Genomic DNA, 27,871 nt, shown 5'->3' on the forward strand with positions numbered 1-27,871 from the left:
CACTCTGAACTCTTATGTGGAGGATATGTAAGCACCAGGAGAGGGCTGTACATGTACACGTACTTGAACTGAAACATCTTAAGATTCTGTTTCAAAAGGTTACTACTTGTTTGTGCAAATATAAGGAGCTACATTTCCTGCCTCTAAATCTAGACTGGATAAAGAGGAGAGGGATCTCCTCGGGAAGCCAGTTCCCACTGCCCCGTTTTTTTTTTTTCCCCCACCTAAACACTGCTGTAATTTGCAATAGATTATGATAGATTCCCCAAGGAACTAGACCATCCATTGGCTGAGCATAGCTAGAATGCAGTGTACTAGCTAATCTTTCTTCCCTTGCTGACGTCCCTTGTGCTTTAGGACCAAGGTCTGCTGAGTTTAAGATTTCTGGGATTCCTTTATACTGGGAGATTCCCTAACTAGGGTGAATATTCCCTCTGAATTGCCTGATTTGACAAAAGCAAAGAACAGAATTTGCCCCAAAGATCTGAGGATCAAAATGGAAACAAATTACCAAAAAGCATTAAATAAATACCTAATTATCTCTTTTAAAACAATAAGTAATTCAACCCACCAACACCTCACTTCAAATTCAATTGGACAAATGCAGACATTTGATAAAGTGTTTTAATTTTTACTGCAGAATATTCTGTAAACAACCACATTTTGCACGATTTTATACTGTGAACAGTAAAGGAGCTTGTCTTTTATGGCAATACGCCTAAAAAATCTCAACAAATTCTGTATGTGGATATAATATTAACTACATGATCAGGTGGAATGCTATGTACAATGCAATTACTACATTTAACATCAACATTTCTATGACTCTACGTATCTGTCCAGAAGGGTTGCATGCAACACAATATTAACTTACATTTTCTTTTAAAGTTACATAAAATACAGTTAAAAAAGGTTAAATCATCACAGACTTCTATGAACACCAATGAGATACATGAAGGAACATGTATTAAAATCTTATTAAAAACAGAAAAAACATTGACTGAGGTAAAGTTAAAAGAGTAAACAAGTGTTTACCACATGATTATGGGGATTATAAACCTGTCCAAATCTTCAGGAAGAGAACAATGCTTCTATTTGTAACAGGCTGTTACTCCTTGATACTCTGAAGGAGTCTCAATAAATGAGACTCAATGACCTGTTGAACTAAAGTGGAGAAATCTGGTTAAATAGTTCCCAATGATTTTTAAGTCACTGTCCATGTAGTATTTTACTGGCAGATGCCGACTTATGTATTTTCATTAGATTATTGTAGGGGATATGAAGTAATGTACTGTTCATAAGACATTATATGGTGCTCTTATGTTAACATGATAAATATGCTAACAGAAGGCCAATATACAGAGACGGGGTATGGACAAGGGCAGTTTTGTGGTCTACTACAGGGGTGTCAAACTTATTTGCCCTTCCCTCCAGCTGGATCCAGACTGTGGGGCTTCTCGTGGGCTGGATCCACACCCTATTATTGTAGCACAGCAGGCAGCAGCAGCAATGGCAAGAGAGGTGTCTGGGAGCTGTGGGAGTTAATTCAGCCATTGCTCACCCAACCACCAAAGCGCATCCCCAAAAGGGCTCCATATCCCAGAATTTGGTGATAGGCCTCACCCCTGTTAATTCAGTCTCCACCGCCCTGGAATTCCCAGCTGCTCCTGGAGCCCAGTGGGTCTGATGCTATGGCTCCATGGGCCAGACATCTGACACCCCTGCTCTACTGGAAATGTCAGTGGCTTATTTTATGGTAGGGCATGAGGGATTCGGGCTCACTAGCAGAGAGTGAATCTAGAGTAGGGGGAAAAGTCACATTTAGTAGGAAGCTCAGCAACAATTTCCTTGTTTAGCCTCCAAAGATTGAACCACCTGCATTTAATTAATTCATATAGTTATGAACTGCACCACAAGCCCGGAGGCTTGCAAAAGCCATGTCTGGCACTGTTTACAGTTCTTTGATTCAATTCATTATCTAAACCACTGGTTCTCAACCTTTTTAGACTCAAGGCAGCTCTCCATAGCTTCTGTGAATTGAGTGGCATCCCTTTTCAAAAACTAAATTTGTTATAGTGTCTGAGGGGCTGGGCTGTGGAGTGGGACAGCCAGGTAGAGAGAGCCTGAGCCTGCCCATATCTCCTCACATCTTGCTTATTTTATTATACTTCCTATAGCACGCTTCAAAGGATCTCTTCAAAGGTGCCCTGCCATCCCAACTGACAATTACTGGTTTAAACAAACAAAGATTTCACATGTTTCGCCAGGAAGAACCAATGGAGAAAGCCATTTTTTACTCTCCATACCACACTAGCAGGAGTGGAGGAGTTGTCCCCATGTATCAGAAAATGTTTATTGTTTCAGTTGAAATGATATTTAAAATAATTCATAGAAGTTGACTTGAGCTACATTTCAAGTTCAAGTTAATTGTCACTAGTGTGACAGTGGAGATCTTGCCTGGAAACTAAAGCAATGGAGTACCCCACCCTCAAAGAATGTCGGACCCAGGCTGAAAGCCTAAGTGATTTGGGAAAGATCTCCAAGGCAGCTTCAGCCAATAGGGTCCTATGCACTGCAGGACAGATTTTAAAACTCTTCTCCCCTGGCAAAACCCTGGAGAAAGCACAGGAATTATCACTGTCAGCCCTCCTCTAGGATAACTCTTTCCTACAGTACAGCTAAACCCATGTGGGCCCACACAAGCCTACAAATTATATTCACCTGCAAACATGGATCAGAATTGCCAACATTCTCTCACTACTGACCCGGGTTCATGAACTCCCTCCCCAGTGCCAGGCCTTGGAAGCATCTGTCTGGCTCTCTAATTTATGTTTTAAGATGCATCTAACACCACACAGCATTATGCTTAATATTTTATTGAATTCTAAAAGCACAAGTCAAGCCAACAGTGTGCATTTGAAAAGGTAAAGGTTATTAGCTAATCTGTAATGAACAGAAAACAACATCCTAACAGACTCAGTGATCTGAAGGCCATTTGGGATAGCGACTTTGCTTTGTAAACAAGCAGCAATAAAAGTAATCAAAGTGAAGTTATCCTAAATACTCACCACTCCGATGGCCCAAAGCAACAGCTAAATCCATGGAATTGTAGCCTGAGTCTGTCTCAATAGTTGGGTCGGCGCCATTTTCTATGTAAAACAGGAAGAAAATCAATTAAGTTATGTCAACAGTTAGTAGAACCACATAAGCAGTAATTAGGTACTTAGGGGTTTCATAGCCTAAAGTTACTTTACCCAATAAGATTTTTACACACTTCACATGGTTTCCATGCACAGCATAGAGCAGAGGTGTGCCTCCATTCTGCAAGAGAGGGAAAATGTCTCATAGTCCTTAGTAAAAGAACACTAAACGGCTCTATAAAAAAAAAAAAAATTGAATAGGTGTTGATTGAGAGCCCTGGCTGATACAGAGTAGCTTGCATATATGTGAGACTCTAGAGTACAAGTAATCATATGCAAGTCACCAGCATTTTCCTAACTCAAGTTCTGTATGAATTTTATAGAAGTACCCCCAGAGTGGTTTGTGTGAGCAGAATCCTGTGAAAAGTCCCCCTGAAATAAGAACTTTTGCACAGAAAAGAAGCCCCTCATGGTTCAGGCAACAGGACCAAGATCTGTGTTTGTAAATATTCCATGGCAGATGAAGAATTGGGACCACTGTAATTTGGACTTCAGGGGAATCTGAGAGAGCCTGAAACTTAGCATTTCTCTGAAAACCCTGGAAAACTGCAGTTTGGCTGGAAATGGCCTGAATCCACGTGGAAGATGGAGGGTGGAGAAAACAAAATTTAAGGAAAAAAATAAAATAATAATAATAAAAACCATACCTGAAGTGCAGAGAAGAAAGGCAGCAGAGCCCTGGGAACACTGGAAGTCCCATGCTTTTCCAGGGACAGCCTAGTACAGGCTGCCAGGGCTCAGCCGATCAGGTTGTTCAATTCCCCATTTTGGCCGGGAGTTTAAAAGCTCTGCCAGAGCAGAGCAGGTGAGTACTCCCTGCCCTAGGGGCTGTGGGCATAGGCATGCTTGGTGCCTGCTCCCACAGCCAGGCATGGGGTACAGGGTGCTCCCACTGCAGGGGCTTTTCCCCCCTCCCCACCTAACATGGCTCTCCCTGGCCCTGCTTTGTTTTGGGAGCATGGCTGCTCCATGCTCGCTTTCAATCGTTAACATGGATTTTGCAGCAGTGAATTTTGCCTGAGGGTTGGCATTCCATAAAAGTTAGCACTCAATAAAAGTTGTTTAATAAAGTTTGTTTATTATGGTTTCATTAAGAATTGTAAGCGGTAAACTTGACTTTAAGTTGTTGTTTAATAAATGGTGAGCTTTACTTTCTTAAAACAGCTGAAGAACAGCCTGTATGCTGATGTTTAACGATAATCAGCCCCATGGTGGGCTCCCTCAGCTAATCGGAGGTGGGGGAGAGCACCCCCACTCAAGTACCTGAAATTGGCTCTGGTGAGCCTGCTGGAGCCCACTTTTCCCCCTGCTGGAGCCTGAATTACAGTGGTCCCTAATAATAAGCCATGTAGGTGGTGCTTTCCTAATCCTGAGCTGGCTGTGTGCCTGGCCAGTACCACAGCATAACTCAGAACAACTTTCAGATTGTTTTAAGTATATCAATCTTTTGGACAGTAGCCAAAAGGTCATGGAGGAAGATGCAGGAGCTCTTCCTACACAAGGCTTCTTTCATGACACCACCACTGTATGGACTAGTAGCCAGGCCCCTGTTCTAGACTTGGTGCTATTGTTCAGTCTTAAAAACCTTTTTCAAACATGACCATTTGGAACCTCAAATACATTCTAATAACTATCTGTACATTTTAGTTGTTCTTTTCTAAAGGAATCCTTATGGTAAAATGCAAGTTTAACAACAGCATGAAATCATGTTAATATTTATAACTGAGTAACTGACATTTATATTAAAAAGGGAAAACTTAGTAAGTGAACGTGTTGTTAGTTTAGACTGGGGTGTCAAGGATTTGGCCTACAGAGCTACACTGTGCACGGCCAGACCAAGACCACCCTCACATGCTGGTTCCGTCCCCTGCAGTGCCTGTTCTGGCCAGTCCAGGCAATACGTTGCATGTGACACCTGCTCCAGTTGGTCTAGGGTGGGTGCTATATGTGGTACAGGTCCTGGAGTAGATGCTGTGTTTGTCCATTCAGTCCCAGATTGGCCAGAGTGGGTGCTGGCTCCAGCATGTGGGTTTGGGAGGGGTCTTAGAATCATAGAAAATTAGGGTTGGGAGGGACCTCAGGAGGTCACCTAATCCAACCCCCTGCTCAAAGCAGGACCAACCCCAACTAGATAATTCCAGCCAGGGCTTTGTCAAGCCAGATCTTAAAAACCTCCAAGGATGGAGACTCCACCACCTCTCTAAGAAACCCTTTCCAGTGCTTCACTACCCTCCTAGCGAGAGAGTTCTTCACAATATCCAACCTAAACCCTGCTTTTTGCAACCGTAGACCATTGTTCCTTGTTCTGTCACCTGCCACCACTAAGAACAGTCTAGCTCCATCCTCTTTGGAATCACCCTTCAGGTAGTTGGAGGTGATGACTATGAAATTCAAGCTGAGCTGGGCTTGTAGGGTTGCTTGTATTGGTGAGATACTATCACTCTTACAGCTAAATACTGGACTTCGCTGTTAAATGACCCCAAAGTTAAGCAAATACTTGTTCTGTCATTTATCAAACAAGCTGTCAATCCTTTATACAGTAGTCATGAATCCCATTTCATCACTTAACAGTAGGCTGCTATCAAATCCCCCCAGTCTTCTCTTTTGCAGACTAAATAAGCCAAGTTCCCTCAGCCTCTCCTCAGAAGTCATGTGCCCAGCCCCCAAACAATTTTTGTTGTCCTCCACTGGACGCCCTCCAAGTTGTCCACGTCCTTTCTATTTGGGGTGCACCAACAGAGATTTTGGGAGCTGATACTGACAGCTGATTTTTAAGGAGGCATATTGGCTTATACCGATCAGATTTCAGATATGTAGCCTGAAGAGCTTCGTCCAGCTGATAAGTCTGTTGTGGTGGAAGGAAGGGGCACAGGGGGCAGATCAAGGCCCCTGCGGTGAAGGATTGGGGCTAGGGCAGGGGCTGGGGCAGGCGCTGCCCAGCTGGAGGGAGCGAAGCGCAGGATGGAGCCATGGCTCATCCGGGACATGGGGAGGGGCCTGTTCCCCCCAGATGTGTGGGGTGGGGCAGGCTGCAACTGCAGGCTGGGGCTGTGCCAGGCTTTTCCCAGTGGGGGGGGGAGGAGGGGGTTGGGCTGTACTCAGGGGGGGCAGCACTGGAGCTGGGAAGGGGGCTACAGCCACCCCAAAATTCACTGTAGTCTCCCCACAGCTGCCACTGCCCACTCCAAACGCAGCCCCAGCCCAATCCCCCCAGCCCAAGACCCCCCCCCCCCCCCCCCCCCCAATCCCCAAGCACTGGGAAGAGCCTGGTGCAGCCCCGGCCCCAGCCCAGCAGCAGCTCCCCACCCCGAACGAGCCACAGTTCCATCCTGTGCCTGCCCCAGCCCCACTCTCTCCCTCACCACGGGGGCCTTGATATGTGCGCTCCCCTTCCCTCCCCCATGCCTTCCACCACAACAGACTTACCAGCTGCACGCAGCTCTCCAAGCACCCAGGCTGCACTCCTCGCTGCCTGTGTTGCACTGCAGCTGTGCGCATGCACGGGCACTTTTCGGCCACATCAAGCCCATTTCTGATAATTTTTATTTTTTTTTTAAATTGGTGCCGATCCGACTATCGTATCAGTGCACCTCTACTTTCTGTAATGGGGGTGCCAAAACTGGACACAGTACTCTAGATGTGGTCTCAGCAGTGCAGAATAGAGGGGTATTATTACTTCCCTTGATCTGCTAGCAATGCTTCTACTAATGCAGAATATGCTGTTAGTTTTATCTATTCCATGACTTGGAGACAGTCCTCAGTCTGCATGGCCCAGTTCTTGCTTGCTCCTAGGGTAGTAGTGCAGTGTCTGTGCACCTGGCTATTGCTGCAACAGCTTTTGTTGCTGAATTCCATGCTCTGCGGGGGTGGGAGCACCGTTCTGGTGCTCCTGCCAAGTTGGCACCTGGGGCCAGGTGCCTTCTCAAGTTCTGCTCCTGTTTACTATACAGAACAGTTTTCTGTAGCTAAAATTACAGATAGTGAACATACTAGCCAGCTTTGGAAAGAACAAGCAACCCCCTATTTTACGCCCTAGGGTCCTAAGACAAATAGTCTTTGACCCTGCAAAGATTCATAGCCAATAAGTGAGACCAGGATTAAGCTCACCTGGTTTTCCTCAATACTTCCAGAATTTAATATGAAGGCCTACAATGAGCTTTCATTACCCTTCCCATCAAGTGGTTTGTCACAGAGGCCTGGACAAACTTTCTCAGTCCTGCACAGCACAATCCTCCTGTTGACTGTTTATCTACACACAAAGTAAACTCAGAAATCTAAGGTATTTCTGAAAAGTTACCATAGCTCTAAATCTTGGAGCGAATTTCCTGACAGAGGTACACTAAGGTCATAGCATGTAAACTCTAGTCAGATACTTACCCAGTCATACTCATTCACATCAACTCCACAATCAAGCAGCATTTTGACAATATCCGTGTACCCCTTACTACAGGCCAATGACAGGGCACTCTCTCGCCCCTTTCCCAGAATTTGAGGGTCTGCACCCTGAAATTAAAAAAAAAAGTGTTAAATTGTGCTTTCAACCCCACTCAGAAAATGTCCCTTTTATTTCCCTTGCTCAGAATAATTAATATTGAGACTTTTACAAATGAAGCAACATTTGTAAACATCAATATAAAAAGAACTAAGAAGTAGATGAAGAACTTTGAGAAAAACAGTATTTTCTCCTTACATTTTGAAGCAGAAATTCTACAACTGCTATCTGCCCATGAGCTGCAGCCCACATCAGGGGGGTAAATCCTTCTTCATCCTTATGGTTGATTATGTTTTCTGTTTAAAGGAAAGAATATAGTTCAATTACCTTCTTTACCACTGCACTGTTTGTGCCACCAGAATATGGGTTGTATCATCATTTTCATTATGACTAGCTGGGATTGTAAATCTACTTTAAGATTACTTTGAGATTTTCTGTGTAGATGTCAAACCATTAATTCACTAATCTATACAGAGAATAAAAGAAATTAAACCTGATAGTCTGTGGTGCTTTTTGCCTTCTTACAAATAAAGCTTTATTTCTCTAGTGAAAATCTGCAGGTCTTTTGTACATAATGTGGACTATGAGTACGTTTGGAAGTAAGGATTCACTGCTTAAAAAGTAATAGAAAAGTTAATTTTGCATGTGTGATAATGTACTACACAATTTAAAAGTATGCTAGCCTAAGACAACAAGACATTCTGATCTTTTGAATAAATAACTTTTTAGAGCCACCTGAATAGCATAAAAGGTCTGCAAATTCATGGAGCTGAAAGGTTTTTTTTGGGGGGAAAGGGTTAAGGGCAGAGATGTCCTAGAGATGATAAATGGGTGAAAAGGAGCATTTTTTCTGGTTGGTAAGATGAGATGAGTGGGACTAACCTGTTCCTATTGGCTGTCTGTTTGCTGTTTAAAAAAAAAAATAAAAAAAATGGTGTTATAGTGCTTGTAGTTTTTAGGTGCATCGTTTTACCAGAGGTGTACCGATACACTGGTCCCATATTAGATCAGCACCAATATAAGGAAAATTGACAGTATCGGCCATTGGCTTTTTTTGGCTGATGTGGCCGATTAGTGTGGCTGATAAATGTGCAGCCGTGGCACAGCAGGCAGGTGGCCAGGAGCACAGCCCAGCAGCGTGGAGAGCAGCCAGGTCTGTCTGGTAAGTCTGTGAGGGAAGGGGTGTGGGGGGGTGCAGATCAAGGCCCCCATGGTGAGGGAGGGAGTAGGGCTGAGGCAGGGACAGGTGCTGCACAGCCAAGGCGGGTCACAGGACAAAGCTGCGAGAGTCTTGTCCGGGGAGATGGGGGGGGGGGTTGGCTCCTGCTGCTGCACGCACCCCGGCAGGGCATGAGGGGTGTGTGCCCCCAGATCTGCGTGTGGGGCGAGGGCAGCTGCTGCTGTAGGCTGGGACCAGGGCTGCACCGACTCTTCCTGGGTGGGGCAGGGCTGGGCTACGCTCGGGGTGGGCAGGGGTGGTGCTGGGATGAGGGGCTTTGGTGAATATTGGGGTGGCTGCCAACCCCCCTGTAGCCCCCCCTCCCAGCACCAGCACCACTGCTGCCCGCCAATGTTCCCTCTACAATGTAGTGGTCCATGAGCGCGCCACTTCAGTCTGTTCCCAAACTGATCCCGCCTCCCCCTTTCGGCATGTGCTGCTTCAGTCCACCCTGCAATTGGTTCCCCCCCACCCATGCAGCAGCTGGCAGGTAGGTCCACATGGGTTCCCCGCTGTTTTGCGGCATGATTTTTTTATTGTGCGTGGCTATGCATGTGCACGTGCACAGCTTAGAGGGAACATTGCTGCCCACCCCAAGCGCAGTCTGGCCCAGCCCCAGCTGGGAAGAGCCTGGCACAGCCCCAGCCCACAGCGGCAGCCCGCCCTCACCCCACTTGCAAATCTGGTAGTGCACACCCTCTATGCCCTCCCAGGGTGCGTGCAGCAGCCTGAGCTGCCCCCTCCCCACCCAATGACCCGCTTGCAGCTCCCCCTTTGCTCCGCCCCAGCTGCGCTGGCCCTGGCCCTCCCTCCCCACAGGGGCCTCAATTTGCCCCCGTGCCACACCCCTTCTCTTCCCCCACAACAGACTTAGCAGCTGGACCTGCATATTGACAATCAGATTGGCATCAGCTGATATGGCTCATTAAAAAAAAAAAAATCAGTCATCTTTATCAGCCCCAAAAATTTACTGGTACACCCCTAATTTTTACCATTATTCAGCTCTATGATTTCCATGATTTTGTTTACTCTGTCTTCCCCTTCCTTTTTATTTGCTTTACTTGCAGTTGATCATTTTACTACCACGAAAATAAATTTTAGACTTGTATGTTCCTGTATAACAACAGCTTAGTTTGATGGTTGGCAATGCTGGTTATACCTACCCATGTGAGTCAGATTCAGATCAGAGAAACTGAACCCAGCTCATATATTGTGTTGAGCCAGCCAGTCATTCTCAAATCTGTGTGATTAGTTAGAAGAAGGGATGCACAGTTGATTAGAAGCTATCTGTTAGTTTGGTTATTTTTCAGGATATTGTAATAACCGTTGCATACTCTTCATGGATTTGGAATACTAGCCAGTGAGAAGCTGGCTGAAAGTACAACTGATTGCTGCACATGTAAAACAGGCACATTAGAATTACAAAGACATTTATTTGAGTGGGAGCCTGTTTCAAACTAAAAATGAAATAAACACAAATGCTTTGACAGGGTGGATTTGATTTATATCAAATATATTTAAATCATTGGTCAGGAAGCCTCAATTTAATCATTGTTTTCTACAAAAAGTATGTTCTTGTTGATATCCTTTATTCATTTAACTTCTTGAAACTGCACTTTTAGAGAAAGGTAAGGGCTTGACTGTGTACACAAAACTGCAGAGACACAAGAGAGCTGATGGGCATGTAGTCAGGTCTGTTATCTCTCATCTCCCTATACTGCTGTTAACAAGGATGTTATCTCTGGAGATACAAATCCAGAGTTTGAAAACTGAAACTAAGCATCACAGAGATGCTTAATGGGATCTTCTAGACCAGGCTTGTCCAACATGCGGCCCTCCAAGCTGTTTTCTGAGGCCCAAGGTGCTGTGACGGGATACAAAAGTAAATACTGTACTTTTGTTTCAGGGGGGTGATGTGATACCGTTTCCTGTGAGGTCTTTGAATATGGGTCACCGGCCCACTGGGTGATAAAAAGTTCATGATCCAGCCCCACGTTCAAAAAGGTTGGACACCCCTGTTCTACACTGAGCACTGAGTCCCACTGGGTAGAGTAGTTTTCTTTAATCTTTACTAATCACTAGAGGAGACTCTGGGAATCCCATAAGATTGGGCTCCTAATGTAGTCAATGGCCTGTTGTAACCTATTTATAAAACTTTTCTAAAAGGTCACATGAATAGGTTGTCTCAAAGAGTATATAATTAGAAGTTATAATACCTATTTCATGATGATATATTTGAGCTTTAACATATCTTAAATTAAAACTATCTTTATATACGTTTGCTTTTTTAAAAGGCATCTTAAAAAAAACTAAAAATATGATTAAATTAAAAAATCTAATTTAAATAAAAAACAGATTTTTTTTTTTTTTTAAGAATTTATTTTTATCCACCCTGTGCTTTGATCATCTCCAAACTGAGATGTGCAGGTTCTCATCCATCTTGCTTCTGTAGATTACTCCTCCTGTAAGGTTTTTAAGTCTTTGATAGAGGCAACTCTCATGAACACTAATGTTTGTTTTTTTGGGGGGTTTTTTTTTTACATCAAAGCTATAATGATGGTAGAATACACTGCCTGAAATGTACCATGGATCCAGAAAGAATAGACATCAGGAGTGAATGCGGTTTGTGACAGACTAGGGTGTGAATTTTCTATGCAATAGATGCCTGCTAGCAAATATAACATACTTTTACAAGGTTATAAATCCTCCACACAAAAAAGAAAGTTAAAAGTTCCTCAGACGCTCACCTTGTTCAATGCGTGTAGCCAAATACAACATTTCCCCCTGGGCAGCAAGCTGGTGAACAGACAGAGCTGAAAAGAGAGCATATTAAATGAATAAACATTTATAAATAAACATAAAGCCTGGTCCTGTTCTAGCTGGAATAACTAAGTTCCTACTGGCTTTCAGGTTTCATTTCATATTTATTTCAGCTTACTTTCAGAATTGGAAAAGCAGTCTTTAAAAGTGGTTCTAACAAGGGGAATCACAGATCTTAATGTTTTTCCACCAAATATCATAACATACTAGGACAGCAAAAATACTTCCTCCTCGGGCTTGGAAACATTTTACTGCTATGTCCAGGTCTCTATAAAATGGTTTCCTTCAGCTTGGCCTACAACTTAAAAGTCCCACTGCCTTTGAGAGATATTGCTTCAAGGATGTTTATCACATGAAAAGAAATAAATCTTTGATAAACCAAGAACGGAGTCTTTTCCATTTCTAAACTATTTTGCATTTTCTCCCGCATTTTACTTAATTTTTAAGTGTTTCACACTTTACTGAACTAACTTAATAGAGAGAGACCAACTGATAATTGTTAGACATAAGCAATACTTCCTCCTTTGACTTCTGTAAATGCTTGTACTTAAGATCAATGTACGCTGACTGAACACCAAGTTGTTCAATATTCAAAGTATACCATGAAGGGTGCTACCCAGTGAAGTCAGTGGCAGGACTGCCATCTGCTACAGTGGGCACTGGACCAGGCCTTAAATACGTTTACATAACAAGACCTATTTTTCCAGTGGGGTGGAAAATGTTTCCATTTCTCAAAAAAAATTTTGTGGGGAAGTGTTACAACAACAAAGTGCTTGAGTAACAGAAAACACATCTCAATCCTGAAATAGGCTCTGTACAGGTACAGCTCTGCCTGTTTGGAACTCATTCTGAGATGGAGCCTGAAGGTATTCTGGAGAAGTATCATAAGGGCAGGTCTTATTCCACCTACTAGGCATCTATAGGCAGAATCCTATTTCACTCTACACACCTAAATAGCAGTTTTCAAGGCACATAATTTACAATTGTGGCACTTACACACAGTTTTCAATCCTACACAGCGGTTCTGTACACATGTACACTGAGCAAGTGTAAGACACAAAATTCTATTGTTCAAAAGCCCAGGATTAGCAGGTGTTACATCGCACAGAGAGAGAGAGAGATCCCATATTTTAGCTGCAATAGCCCAGTGATTAGGGTATTTGCACAGGAAATGGAAGACCCAGGTTTTAGATCCCCACCCCCATCATAGATTTTGTAGACATTAGGGCCTTGTGAGATCATTGGGTCCAGTCCCCAGCCCAAGGTGTCCTTTGGGCAGTGGGCTGGACCCAATAATCTCACAAGGCCCTAATGTCTATGAAATCTTCCTCCCCAGGAAGTCAACTGGTGTCAGATCACCTCAGCAAGATAAGCATCCAAAAGGGATTTGGGATCATCCAGAAGGGAGTTGGGATTTAAGTTCCTCTTGGTTTCTAACACAGTCTGATAATTACTAGGTCACAGGCTAGGTATTATCCAGCCCCTTCTCCAGCTTTTATTTTTATTGTATTTTACTTTTTACAGCTGATCCCTGGAAGCCATTAGAGAGTGAGATGCGGGACCTGGAAGATGTAAACGAACTAATGAGTGTGTGGCCCGGTGAGCTGGATACAACTATGAAAAGGAACTTGTCCTGGGTTCTAGCCTGGTCCCTTGCTCCCAGAAGGGTATAAATTTCCCTGTGCTCCCCATTCATTTTATTCAGGAACTGCAAGGTGCAGTGGCAGTTCAGCTTCAAGAGGACTGGAAGCAAATATCTGTCCTGTGGTGCGCTTGTCACTTCACTCTGCTGAGAAGTCAGACAGCTTAACAGATTCAAACCCCCTCTCAGCATCAGCAAGAAGGTGATCTTGCAGCAAGGTTACCTGTTAACAGAGCTACAGCATGAAAGGCTCTCATCCCAGTTTTTGACACTGGGAATTTTGACAATGTTTATCAGGTTCTTTGGGTGAATCTGATATCTTTTATTAGACCAAGTTAAATAGTTGGAAAAAAATTATTTTTAGCAAGCTTTCGGGTTTAAAAACCCTTCGCCAAGCTGAGGAAGTCTCTGCAGATGGTGTGTGCTCTTCCTAGATGGAATGAATAGTAAAGAAGCCAGAGGCTGGGCTGCTTGGAGCTGCCTGCAGCCAAGCCAGGGCAGCTCCAAGCAGGAGCTGCTTCAGCGGTCCAGTGGGCAGGACCTGGCATGGGAAGGAGTGCCATGGCCGCCAAACTGAGGTATGGCAGCAGTGGTGCAGAGTTGTGCCCTCCACTGCTGCTGGGTAGGTAGGGGGCACCTCAGCTTGGCAGCCACAGCAATGTGGCACTCCCTCTCATGTCAAGTTCTGCCTGCTGGGCTATGGAGGCAGCTCCTGCCCAGAGGTGGTCCAGCTCAGCTGCAGCCTCGCACCCCACTGTGCACACAGAAGTCTGCGGGGGGGCCATGCCACTCCAGCCCCCTCCCTGGGCAGCGTCTCCCAGCCACCCTGCCCAACTCCTGAGAGTATGGCACCAGCCTCTGCCATCCCCCCACCCCAAACCTGCCTCTTTCCCCCACTGGAGAGGCAGGTGTCTCTGAGCATACCCCACTGGCAACATCACAGAACCAGGCTCATCAGCAGCACAGAGCACAGCCCCGGCACTTAGACACCTTCCCCCAGTTTGGCAGGCACCCACCCTCCGCCCCCTCCCCTCTACACACCCCTGCCACATACACACACCATGCCTGCTTCAGAGCCCCCTGGGCAGTCCCCAAGCCCTGGCCCTCCAACTCCAGCCCCCTAGACTTAGCTATATCCAGTTGCCAGGGCTGTTCCCACCATCCTGCCTGGCTGTATGCTGGTCATGTGCATATATGTGCACGTGGCACCAACTGCTTCCAATTGCCCTCCTGTTTCTGCCAGCCCCAAACAGCTCCTTGCAGGCTAGAAGGCTGCCAGCTTGTAAGAGGAAACCCACAGTTTCCCCTTTAAAGAGGAAAACCCAGTTTTCCACAGCCAATAGAAAACCTGGATCCCTGGTTATGACAATGAACTTTTAGGGTGCCTGTATAGTGTATTGCAGCAGACTCCATTGATCAATTAATCAAGTCTGCTGGAGCGCAGTAACTATCTTGCTGCAGCCAGCTTCTCATGTATCAGAGTTCCTGCACTTCAAAACGGTCCCCGGATTGCTTTAACTAAAGCTCATTGAACAAGCTTTATATAAAAGCACCCCTGTCAACATTTTGGAGTGCGGCTCCAGGAGCTGCTCTAATTAAAGCACTTCTACCCCACCCCACAAAGCATGTGTGAAAACGTCTTTAGTGGTTATTGGTGATTGCCATTCACTAGGTTATTGTTTAGTTCCACAATCATTAAACATTATATTCAGAGCCATCCCTAGGTGTGTGCAGGGCCTGCGTCACATAGATTTCATAGCCATTAGGACTGGAAGGGACCTCGGAAGATCATCGAGTCAAGCCCCCTGCCCCAGGGCAGGAAGTCAGCAGGGATCATAGGATCCCAGCAAGATAAACATCTAGATGTCTCTTGAAGGCGTTCAAAGTAGGTGCTTGAACCACCTCTGGCGGAAATCTATTCCAAACCTCGGAGGCTCAGACGGTAAAGAAGTTCTTTCTTATGTCCAGCCTGAAACGGTCACAGAGGAGTTTGTGAACTTTCGACCTTGTCATCCTTTGGGCTGCTTTGATGAACAGACATTCCCCCAGATCCTGGTAAGCACCCCTGATAAACTTATAGGTGGCTACCAGATCACCCCTGAGCCTGTGCTTTTCCATGCTGAAGAGTCCCATGGCTCTCAGCCCCTCTTCATAAGGTCTGTTTTCCTGACCTCTGATCATGCGCGTGGCGTTCCTCTCCACCCTCTCAAGCTTCTCCACATCCTTTTTGAATTGTGGAGCCCAAAACTGGACACAGTACTCCAGATGGCAGCGTGACGAAGCCATCAAAAAAGCCAATGGCACTTTATCGTGCATCAGCAGATGCATGACGAATAGGTCCAAGGAGGTGATACTTCCCCTCTATCGGGCGCTGGTCAGACCGCAGTTGGAGTACTGCGTGCAATTTTGGGCACCGCACTTCAAGAGGGATGCGGATAACCTGGAGAGGGTCCAGAGAAGGGCCACTCGTATGGTTAAGGGCCTGCAGACCAAGCCCTACGAGGAGAGACTAGAGAAACTGGATCTTTTCAGCCTCCGCAAGAGAAGGTTGAGAGGCGACCTTGTGGCTGCCTTTAAGTTCATCACGGGGGCACAGAAGGGAGTTGGTGAGTATTTATTCACCAAGGCGCCCCCGGGGGTTACAAGAAACAATGGCCACAAGCTAGCAGAGAGCAGATTTAGATTGGACATTAGGAAGAACTTCTTCACAGTTATAGTGGCCAGGGTCTGGAACGGGCTCCCAAGGGAGGTGGTGCTCTCCCCTACCCTGGGGGTCTTCAAGAGGAGGTTAGATGAGCATCTAGCTGGGGTCATCTAGACCCAGCACTCTTTCCTGCTTATGCAGGGGGTCAGACTCGATGATCTATCGAGGTCCCTTCCGACCCTAATATCTATGAATCTATGAGCTGTGGCCTCACCAAGGCCCAGTACAACAGGAGAATAACCTCCTGGGATTTGCTTGAGAAGCATCTGTAGATGCAAGCCACTCTGTTGCTTGCTTTACTAGCAGTAGTATGACATTGAAGGCTCATGTTCATCTTGTGGCCAATCATGACCCCCAAGTCCCTCTCATCCATAGTGCTAGCCAGCATAACACTGCTGAGCCTATAAGTATGATGCAAGTTTTTCTTCCCAAGGTCGAGAACCTTGCATTTTTCAGTGTTAAACACCAGCAGGTTCTCGTCTGCCCATTTCCCGAGTCTGTCAAGGTCAGCCTGGATCGCCCTCCTGTCCTCAGGTGTGGATGCTTTACCCCAAAGTTTGGTGTCATAGGCGAACTTGGCCAGTTCACTTCTGATACCAATGTCCACATCATTAATGAAGATGTTAAATAGCATAGGCCCAAGGACAGAGACTTGGGGGACCCCACTGGTCACAGGGCACCACAATGATTGATTTCGTTCCACCACCACCCTCTGGGTCCTACCACGGAGCCAATTCCCCAGCCAGCGAGTCGTGGTGAGGCTGAGACTGCAGTTAGCCAGTTTTGCTAAGAGGCGATCATGGGATAACAGATCAAAGGCTTTTTTTAAAGTCAAGATATACAACATCAATCTCTTCTCCCTTTTCCAGGCGATAGGTCACCTAGTCATAGAAGGAAATGAGACTGGTTGAGCAAGACCTACCCGCAACACACCCGTGCTGGCTATCCCTCAGGATTTGCCTTCAGCCAGTCTGTTAAGAATGGCCTCTTTGATAATCTTTTCTAAGACCTTCCCTAGGATAGAGCTCAGGCTGATGGGCCTGTAGTTTGCCAGATCCACTTTCCTCCCTTTCTTGAAGATGGGCACCACATTGGCCTTCTTCCAACCTTTGGGCACTTCACCTGAGCACCAGGAGTTCTTGAAGATCCATGCCAGAGGCTGAGCTACGATGCTAGCCAGCTCCTTGAGTACTCTGGGGTGTAGATTGTCAGTGCCGGCTGACTTGAAGGTGTCCAGCCTCTCAAGGTGTTCCTTCACGAGGTCAGCATTGATGGGGTGTAAGGAATCTCCCTCACCCGGGCCTCCCTGTCCCGTAATGGGCAGGGGTGTCCCATGGGACTGGTGAAAGACCGACGCAAAGTACCCATTTAGCAAGTTGGCTTTTTCCTGGGTGTCAGTTGTCCCATCTGGTTTAAGAGGGGTCCAATGTTGCCCTTGCTTTTTCTCCGGCTCCCCGCATATCTAAAAAAGGACTTTTTATTATCCTTGATACTTGTAGCCAGTTGGAGTTCCATTGCAGCCTTGGCTTTCTTGGTTCGCTCCCTGCAGGTCTGGAGCGGTGCAGAGTATTCCTCCTTGGAAGTGGATCCAATCCTCCATACTTTTTAGGTCTTTCTTTTTAGATGCAGGAGGTCCGCTAGTTCCCTGGAGAGACAAGGAGGCTGCTGTGCCCTTCTGCTGCATTTCTTCGGAAATGGGCTAGACTTTGCTTGCGCATCCAGGATCGCTTCTTTGAGGAGCAACCACTCGTCCTGAACTCCCCTCCCCTTTGGGTTGTGGCCCTTTAGGGCCTCCTTAACAAGCCTCCTGAGCTTGTCAAAGTCAGCTTTCCTGACATCAAGGACTTCTGTATTGCTGACTGACTTGCCAGCTTTACAGCAGATGGTGAAGGTGATCAGCTCATGATCAGTCACCCAGCTTCCCTTCGATCATTAGGTCACTGATTATAGATTCATAGATGTTAGGGTCGGAAGGGACCTCAATAGATCATCGAGTCCGACCCCCTGCATAAGCAGGAAAGAGTGCTGGGTCTAGATGACCCCAGCTAGATACTCATCTAACATCCTCCTGAAGACCCCCAGGGTAGGGGAGAGCACCACCTCCCTTGGGAGACCGTTCCAGACCTTGGCCACTCGAACTGTGAAGAAGTTCTTCCTAATGTCCAATCTAAATATGCTCTCCGCTAGCTTGTGGCCATTGTTTCTTGTAAGCCCCGGGGGCGCCTTGGTGAATAAATACTCACCAGCTCCCTTCTGTGCCCCCGTGATGAACTTAAAGGCAGCCACAAGGTCGCCTCTCAACCTTCTCTTGCGGAGGCTGAAAAGGTCCAGTTTCTCTAGTCTCTCCTCGTAGGGCTTGGTCTGCAGGCCCTTGACCATACGAGTTGCCCTTCTCTGGACCCTCCCCAGGTTATCCGCATCCTTCTTGAAGTGTGGCACCCAGAATTGCACGCAGTACTCCAACTGTGGTCTGACCAGCACCCGATAGAGGGGAAGTATCACCTCCCTGGACCTATTCATCATGCATCTGCTGATGCACGATAAAGTGCCATTGGCTTTTCTGATGGCTTCATCACACTACTGGCTCATGTTCATCTTGGAGTCCACTAGGACTCCAAGATCCCTTTCCACCTCTGTGCCACCCAGCAGGTCATTCCCTAGGCTGTAGGTGTGCTGGACATTTTTCCTCCCTAAGTGCAGCACTTTGCATTTCTCCTTGTTGAACTGCATCCTGTTGTTTTCTGCCCACTTGTCCAACCTGTCCAGGTCTGCCTGCAGCTGTTCCCTGCCCTCTGGCGTGTCCATTTCTCCCCATAGCTTTGTGTCATCTGCAAACTTGGACAGAGTACATTTCACTCCCTCGTCCAAGTCACTGATGAAGACATTAAAGAGTATCAGTCCAAGGACCGAGCCCTGCGGGACCCCACTGCCCACACCCTTCCAGGTCGAGACCGACCCATCCACCACGACTCTCTGGGTGCGACCCTCTAGCCAATTCGCCACCCACCAGACTGTGTAGTCATCCACATCACAGCCTCTTAACTTGTTCACCAGTATGGGGTGGGATACCGTATTGAAGGCCTTCCTGAAGTCTAAGTATACGACATCCACCCCTCCTCCTGTGTCCAGGCGTTTCGTAACCTGGTCATAGAAAGAGACTAGATTGGTCAGGCACGATCTGCCCGCCACAAACCTGTGCTGGTTTCCCCTCAGCATAATTTGCCCTGCTGGGCTCTCACAAATGTGAGCCTTGATAATTTTTTCAAAGACTTTACCAGGGATGGAGGTGAGACTGACTGGCCTATAGTTGCCCGGGTCCTCCTTTCTCCCCTTTTTGAAAATGGGGACCACGTTAGCCCTTTTCCAGTCCTCCGGGACTTGGCCCGTGTGCCACAAGCGTTCAGATATTCCCGCCAGTGGCTCTGCAATGATGTCGGCCAGTGCCTTCAGCACCCTCGGATGGAGCTCATCCAGGCCTGCCGACTTAAAGGCATCCAGTTCTTCCAAGTGACTCTGCACCACCTCAGGATCTATGTATGGAAGTCTGGCACCTTGCTGCTGCCTCTCTACAACCCCAGTGAGAGACTTGTCGTGCCCCTCACTTAAGAACACTGAGGCAAAGAACTCGTTGAGAAGTTCAGCCTTGTCCCCCCTGTCTGTCACCAATTGTTTCTGCCCATTTAGCAGGGGTCCTATTCCTCCCTGGGCCTTCCTTTTACTCCCAATATATCTAAAAAACAATTTCTTGTTGTCTTTTACTTGGGTTGCCATCCTCAGCTCCATGGTAGCTTTGGCCCGTCTAACTGCCTCCCTACAAGCACGAGCAGAGGAGGTATATTCATCTTTAGTGATCTCATCTTGTTTCCACTTTTTATGTGCTCCCCTTTTGGCCCTTAGGCTGCCCTGGATTTCTCTGGTCAGCCAAGGAAGCCTCCTGGTCCCTTTCCCTCTTTTGCCTCGCTCGGGGATCGTCTTGCTTTGTGCCCGAAGGATCGTTTCCTTAAGGCACAGCCACCCTTCTTGGGCTCCCATCCCTTCAAAACTCCTACTCTGCAGCGCGTCCTTGACTAATCGCCTGAGTGCATTGAGATCAGCTTTCCGAAAGTCTAGCACTTTCGCCCTACTAGTTACCTTACCCACTCGCCGTCTTATGTTGAATTCTATTATTAGGTGATCACTGTCTCCCAAATGTCTACCGATCTGGAGGTCCCCTATCATGTCATCCCCTGTTGCCGATACCAGATCCAGTATGGCATTCCCCCTAGTGGGACCATGCACCTCCTGTGTCAGGTGGAGGTCCTGTACACAGGTTAGAAACCTGCGTGAGCGATGGGACCTTGCTGTCTGCGTCTCCCAGCAGATGTCCAGGTAGTTTAGGTCCCCCATGACTACCGCCTCTTTAGCTTTTATGGTCTCCGAGAGTTGCCTCAGGAGCCCCGCATCTATTTCTTCCCCTTGGTGTGGGGGTCTGTAGCAGACCCCTACCACCAAATCCCTTTCTCCTTGCCCCCCCATGTAGCCTAACCCACAATCCTTCTACTTCCTCAACCTTGGATTCTGTCTTGATGAGGGTTGATGTATATTGCTCACTGACATGGGGGGGGGGGGGGGGGGGGTTGCACTTTCTTCCCCGACCTGTCCTTTCTGTACAATCTATAGCCCTCAATATGTACCGCCCAGTCGTGGGATGAATCCCACCAGGTTTCTGTTAGCTCCACTAAGTCATAGGTGTTTAGTGCAAGCAGGAGCGCTAGTTCATCCTGCTTGTTCCCCAATTAGGTCGTCTCCCATTGCCAGAACCAGGTCGAGCAGTGCTTTGCCTCTCGTCAGCCCGTCAACTTCTCATGTCAGAGCTCATCCACGCGCGAGAGAAAGCTTTGCGACCTCTCGGATTTAGCTGAGCACTCTTGCCACAAGATGTCTGGGTAGTTGAAGTCTCCCATAACATCCATGCACCAGGACCGTGTGGCCTCAGCCAATTCCTTGGCAAACTCCTGGCCAAGGTCTTGATCCTGGGCAGGAGATCTGTAGTAGACTCCCACCATTGTGCCCCCTGTGCCGTGTTCCCCACAGATTTTAACCCAGAGTGTCTCCAGTCATCCACTGTGGGCGCCAATGTCAGATTGCAGGGACACGTAGCTTTCCTTGACATAGATAGCTACACCTCCGCCCCTTTTGTCCACTCAATCCCTCCTGTACAGGGTTTAGCTGTCCATACCTGTGGCCCAGCCATGGGTGGAGTCCCACCAGGTCTCCGTTATCCCTATGACATCATAGTTATTTGTGTTAAGCAGGAGGACAAGTTCCTTCAGTTTATTCCCCAAGCTCCTGGCATTTGTGTACAGGCAGGCAAGTGTCCCTTTGGGGGCCCTTGCCTTGCCCTCATCTTGCTCTAGGGCTAGGGTAGGGGTAGGCTCCCTTAAGCCATATCAGCCTATGCGGGGGTGGCGAGATGCTGAAGTGCATAGCTGGCAGCACCCGGCAGGGCCTGTACATACCCCCCACCCCGGGATCGGAGAGGACTATTCCTTGTCCATGTTGATATGAACAAGAAAATGTTGTTGCTGAACTTGCCAGGTTTCAGTGATGTACACTTGACATTTCTAACGGGAGTCTTTTGTAGGACAAAAATTATTAGCTTAAATTTTTTAAAGTTAATTCACATGCTGCTTTCCCCTGAGTCTCTAAACATCTCTCTCCCCATCCATTCTCCTGCTTATAACTTTCTAGAGCAGGGACCGGCTTAATATTTGTTTCTGTACAACATGTAGGACAACACTAATTAATTCAACCTGCTGAACTAATATTGAAAAAAAACAACCTAACAGTTATTTTCAAATCAAATGCCTGCCTTAAGAGATCAAAATAATGAGAAAAGTCTTCTGTGGTCTCCTTCAAATGAAAGGCTTAGAAGCCTTTCTGGAAAATACACTTTGGTCAAGTACAAATTATTGAGCTTACTCCAGGATGCTTCTAGTTTTAAGAATTTATGAATAGTCACAATGAAAAATGTCAAAACCAATCTGACAAAGTGATTAATTTAAAATTCATAAAATAATCATTTACTAAGCCTCAGAGGAATACTTACAATTTACAAGCAGAGGTGTGGTAGAGACCTCATTTCCCCTATGCTTGTTAGTTAAGGTAGTTGATTGTTTTATGGGTGAAAAGTGTTTAGTTGTCGATGGAGTGTACACATGTCTTACTTGAATTCCCGGGGAAGGGGAAGTATGGATGTTGCATTCAGCTAAGTCAAACAGGAAGAAAAAAAAAACAGTTTTAGTAGTTGTAAGAACACTAGAAAGAAAGCTGTTGATTTTAAGGCAACCTAGGAGGCACTGAAGTAACGGGATATTTTAAACATGGATTAAATATGTTCTGTGATGTGAATCCCTTCTAGTATTCACTGTCTGAGCAGGAAATAATGTAAGGCCATATTCATCCTCAGATCAGTGTTACGCTACCCAATGCTGAATATAGCCTAGATCATCTAAAGACAAATGAACCATAATGCACATTTTGTCTCTCACATCTAAGTGAGGTAAACTATTGTCTAGAGCAGTGGCTCTCAACCTTTTTTGTAGCAGGACCCATTTGTAAGCATCAATGGCCAGTTCCAATGCAGTGCCCCTCAGTTCTGACCTGCTGCCACAAGGGCCCAGTGTGTGGAGCAGGGGGTGGGTGTGGGGCATGGAGAACCCCTAGCAGCCCCTTGCAGGCTGGAACTCTTGATAGCCTGCAAGAGAAAAGCTATGGTTTACCATGTTTTTCGCCTTCAAGGAGAATATACTTTAAAGCTTGTTTGCAATCCTTTCATATATTCTTGGCACCCACTTTTGGGTTGCAACCCACAGGTTGAGAAACACTGGTCTAGAGTTAACAACGTACTATATTTCTTTGCTGGCAGTTTTGCCCTTGCTTTAGCAAAATTATACCTCATTGTGAATGTCTCAGGAATGTTTATCTAACAGGAATGGAGACCTTCCAAATTAAACTGCATATACCACAACAGCTAGGCAACAGTTAGACTTCAAAAGGTCATTCTACATAGTATCTTTGCTAACCTTCCTACTTTCCCCCTGGGTAAACAATAATGGAAGAATGCATACATTCTCCCTGTACATGATATATGCATTACCGCTTACAAGTTGAAGGAAATGGAAAAAACCCCCAACTGCTTATGTGCAAGAACCTCACAGTAAAGTTAAGCATTAATGGCCAAATCGATTTGACATTAGTATGCCCTACCAATTAAATATTTGAAATTAACATGTGCAGTAATCCTGGATTCATACACTAAAGAACTCTGTGGCTGGAAATCTGTGCGCGAAATTCAGGAAGGGAACTGATTAAAGAAAGTTTGACCGTGGGGTAAAAGTAGTTAAAACAAAATTATAATTTGCTTGTCAAATAGCTGCAGCTAAATGCCTTAAGCTGTTGGCTGAACTGCAGCCAAATAATACGAGTTAAAGTAAAGAGAAAGCTGTACGACAGGGGCGGGCAATTATTTTGGGCAGAGGGCCGCTTACTGAGTTTTGGCAAGCCATTGAAGGCTGCATGACAGGCAGCCAGGGCAGATAAATATTAATTTTCTAAATTTTTTAGGGGCCTCATGGGCCGGACAGAATGGCCTGGAGGGCCGCATCTGACCCGCAGGCCATATTTTTGCCCACCCCTGTTGTAAGAGGTCTAAGCTTGTATTCATTAAAAAACTGATTGACTCAGAACCATGACAAGATCAATCACTGACACTTCAAAATATTTTTAAACAGTGAGAAGTAAGTTTACGGGTGAAGCTATAAAGAGGAAACAGAAATAAGTTCCAATTTCTGCAATTTGTTCGTGTGGGCAGCCAAACCCGCATAAGTTTTTGCCATCTTCAATGGTATTGTACATCTGTGTGAAAGCTTGCCTACAGGGAAGAACTCAGAGGCTATGAACCATACTCACTTCTAGAAATAGGTGAAAGTGACCCAGTGAAGCAATCATAGCAATGTGCAGAATAACAGTGTCAAATTGATAAATAAGATTAAAGGGGCCATTATCAATTATATAAGCTATGTTATTGTATTATCAGTATTAGTGAAGGGGAAAAAACACTTAAAGCCCAGACATTAAAATGGATATTGATCTCATGTGCTGCAGGGACACATGGGTCCCCTTAGGGCTAGGTAGACCATGCTGCACAGTTTGAGACTAAGCTAGCAAAAACAAGTATTTTATTTTCTCCAAAAATGTGAGAGGTTCAGTACCTTTATTTAGGACCATTCTTTGCCCTACTACTTTCACTCTTTAAAAATTACTTTAAAATTTCTAATAGCTGTGGGGGGCAAACTCAAGAGATAAATTATTTTTTAATTAATAAAACATAGTTAAAGATGTAAGAAAAATGCTATGGAAATAAGTTATAAAACATAATTGCTGACAGTATTACTGATAAAATATAGAAAGATGAGGGAAAGTATTTTTACAAGTCACCTTTCATTGTGGGATAGAGCCTGCATTATGCACCCAATATGTTTGCTGTAATTAATGGGAGATTTGGGAATACATGAATGGAAACTATTTATATTTTTCTCCTTTCAAATGGAAAACAATAGTATCATCACCCTAAACCTTGGTTTTTAAATTTTAAAACAACTGGAATCACAGGAAACAAAAATTACATGATCTACAGTCTTGGGGATAAGTGAAGAAAATACTGAAAAGAACAAATCTGAAAGGGGGAGCATTTGTTGTCCAAGCACAGCAACTTGTACCATAAACTTCATTCAACCTTTGAATAAGACAGAAGCCACTTCGAGGTCAGAGTTAACCTGGTCTTGAATATTTTTACTATCTTCTTCGTTCAAAGACTTCACAAATCGAGAGCAGACGTTCATATCAAATCTATTGGGCAAAATAAATTTCATTCCCATGGCAACACCCTGAGCTGGGCCTTCCTCTGGGTTAGAGTCAAGCTGGTGCTCTACTTTAATGTCTGGCATATGCGACAGACTGTAGCTGTTGGTACACTCTTCCACAATTAACTGGGCCCCAACATCTAGGCTTGCTGAAGATGCCATGATTTCCAATCTAAGTTATGTAAAATGTTTCTTCATGGTGTCCAGTTGACAGTGGCTTCCCAATGAAAATACAAATGAATCGGCCAAGCTCTCTTTGAAGAGGTCTGGGTTTTAGAACAACCTACAATTGAACACAAAAAAATTTAGGTTTGTAAACAATGTCATCATCTTGCAATAAGATTGAAGAAATGTATTAGTAATACATATTTTAACCTACCTGCAACTATTTCAGTAATCCCTCTGCCACCTTCCCCCGCAAAAAAGCAACCTTCCCCATAATAAAGAACCTGCAAAACTAGGTAAAAACTTTGGGCCAAATTCTAAAAATCTACACACAGAGTCAACTCAATCTCCATTAAAAAAACCCAACTCCTATTGAAGCCAATCCCAACTAAGGATTCAAGGTTAGATCCTTCTGTTTCTAAGGTAGCGGGCTGGTACAAAGAATTAAGGCAGTAATCTTGCTAACAAGGCACAAATGACTTTGCTTTTTGCTACTACTCAGCAGCTCCCAGCTACTATGTGAAATAGTTAGAAAAAGCACTGAAAATGTGTGCTTTGACAACTCTAATCTGTTACTGTAGTCCTGAAACACCCTATACTTTCAGTAAGGTTGGTCTACCCATCTGGAAAGGATCCAATAGGTTTATTGCTCAGTGACGGAGATATATCCCACATCAGCCACACGGGACTCTGACCCTGACTGTGCAGTCCTGAGATAGATGTAGTCCTATCTATTGAGGAGACTAGATCTGAACTCAGTTTCATAGTTGGTAGGGTCAGAAGGGACCTGAGGAGATCATCTAGTCCGACCCCCTGCCGTGGCAGGAAAGAGTACTGGGGTCAAACGACCCCGGGCAGATGTTCCTCCAGCCTCCTCTTAAAGATCCCCAGGGTAGGAGCCAGCACCACTTCTTTTGTAAGTTGGTTCCAGGTCCTAGCTGCCTTGACAATGAAATAGCGCCTCCTAATGTCTAGCCTGAAACTACCCTCGATAGCTTGTGTCAGTTGTTTCTTGCAACTCCCGGGATTGCTCGGGGGAACAGGGACTCTCCCAATGCCTGCTGGTCCCCCTTGACTAGATTGTAGACTGCCACTAGATCCCCTCTCAGCCTTCTCTTTTGGAGGCTGAACAGGTTCAGGTCCCTCAGCCTCTCCTTACAGGGCCTGCCCTGCTGACCCCTGATCATGCGAGTGGCCCTCCTTTGGACCCTCTCCATATTGGCCATATCCCTCCTGAAGTGCATCGCCCAGAACTGGACGCAGTACTCCAGCTGCAGCCTGACCAGTGTTGCATAGAGGGAGAGGATCACCTCCTTGGACCTGCTTGAGATGCATCTGTGGATGCACGACAAGGTATGGTTGGCCTTCCTGACTGCGTCCCCACTTTGTCGGCCCATGTTCATTGTGGCATCAATGATGACTCCAAGATCCTTTTCTGTCTCGACACTGGTGAGAAGGGAGTTCCCCAGCCTGTAGGTGTGACTCTTTAGTTAGCCTAATAAAAGATATCACACCTACCCAAAGAACCCTACCTGCCTATGTCCTTAGACCAACATGACTATGACCAACAATCCCTCTTTGCTCTCAGAAGCTTCAGCTGTTTTTCCTGATCTGGTATGATCCTCATTCCCCTAATCCAGTGGTTCCCAACCTTTTTTTATGCCATGGACTAGTAGGAGCGAGATGGGGGTCACAGAGCCAGCTGCCTCCCTCCCAAGGCTGCCCCACCACCCAGCTTTAACCCCAGAAGCCACTGACCTGGGTGGACAGATGGGGGTCCAAGCAGGGGACTTGTGCCACAACCCAGCAACCAACCCTTCACAGCCCGGTACCACAATCCGGCAGCCAACCCCCTGCAACCCGGGAACCTCTGCCCTAATAATTGTCCCCATCCCTAAAAAAAAAAAAAAAAAATCAATGAATGTCACATGAACAAGCTATTTGCATGCATTTAAGAGGCACAGAAATGTATACAGTATCTTTCCAAAAAAAGAAATCCAAGATGCAGACATACTGGTTAAATGTGCTGTACACTGGGCTGTGCAATGGATAAGAAGGTCCCATCTTCAAAACAAGTTGTTAGCTTTTTATTACCAAGGCTTGCATTAATACAAGCCCACCCCAGGAAGGACATTCATTTTCAAGCATTCAGCACCTTGTGGAGTAAAGGATCCAGTAGAGTTGTTATGGGCAACATGGTATGAAAGGGACATTTCATACTTGGGAAAAATCCTTCTTCAGCTAATTTGCTCTAAAAGGAATGTCACTTATCATATACTTGGAGCCGATTCAAATCCCTATAACTGTTGCCTAGCTCAAACTCCAGTTAAGTCAAAACCAGATCAGAGTTCAGGACTCTGTTCTTGGAGAAGATAAATCTAAGTGTTTGATGAGGAATGGAAGAACGGCCTAGTGCACAGGGGGCAACATTATGGCAGGCATACCACAAATTAGCCCCACTTCCTTGCGATTCCCAGGCCCCAGGGGCAGCACCTCAATTGCCCTCAACTCTCCTCAGGAAGCAATCGATACTGGGTGGGGGGGGAAACGGACCGGGCTAGGCCGGACTCACCTAATCCGCGCCGCACCGTTGTCAACACTCCTCCACTGGTTGATGCTGGTGACGGCCCCGCTCTTTTAAGGTCACTTCCCTTCTTGGTTCCAGGCGCGCACGCGCACGCCCCTCCCCCGCTACGTCACCACGGCCGCCGTTTCCAGTTGGTCCT

At 46.0% G+C, this 27,871-nt stretch overlaps 1 protein-coding gene across 4 annotated transcripts; it reads right to left on the minus strand.

Annotated features, from left to right (window-relative positions):
- Window positions 1-606: 606 nt before the first annotated feature.
- On the minus strand, window positions 607-27,826 carry ANKRA2 (ankyrin repeat family A member 2). Of its 4 annotated transcripts, XM_014594525.3 has the most exons (11): window positions 27,718-27,825; window positions 26,904-27,039; window positions 24,854-25,263; window positions 22,166-22,324; window positions 11,659-11,724; window positions 8,575-8,598; window positions 7,891-7,988; window positions 7,578-7,703; window positions 3,255-3,321; window positions 3,069-3,149; window positions 607-1,164 (listed from the first exon to the last, which is right to left on the minus strand). In XM_014594525.3, exons 3-11 carry the CDS (start codon window positions 25,140-25,142, stop codon window positions 1,109-1,111), a joined length of 966 nt encoding a protein of 321 aa, XP_014450011.1. In that variant the 5' UTR covers window positions 25,143-25,263; window positions 26,904-27,039; window positions 27,718-27,825; the 3' UTR covers window positions 607-1,108. The 4 variants fall into 4 exon arrangements, with proteins under 4 accessions (XP_014450011.1, XP_019338185.1, XP_019338183.1 ...); XM_019482640.2 differs by lacking the exon at window positions 3,255-3,321 and having other exon boundaries at window positions 27,718-27,826; XM_019482638.2 differs by lacking the exon at window positions 8,575-8,598.
- Between the last annotated feature and the right edge of the window lie 45 nt (window positions 27,827-27,871).

This window comes from Alligator mississippiensis, chromosome 3 (assembly GCF_030867095.1).
Source record: "Alligator mississippiensis isolate rAllMis1 chromosome 3, rAllMis1, whole genome shotgun sequence".
NCBI lineage: Eukaryota > Metazoa > Chordata > Crocodylia > Alligatoridae > Alligator > Alligator mississippiensis.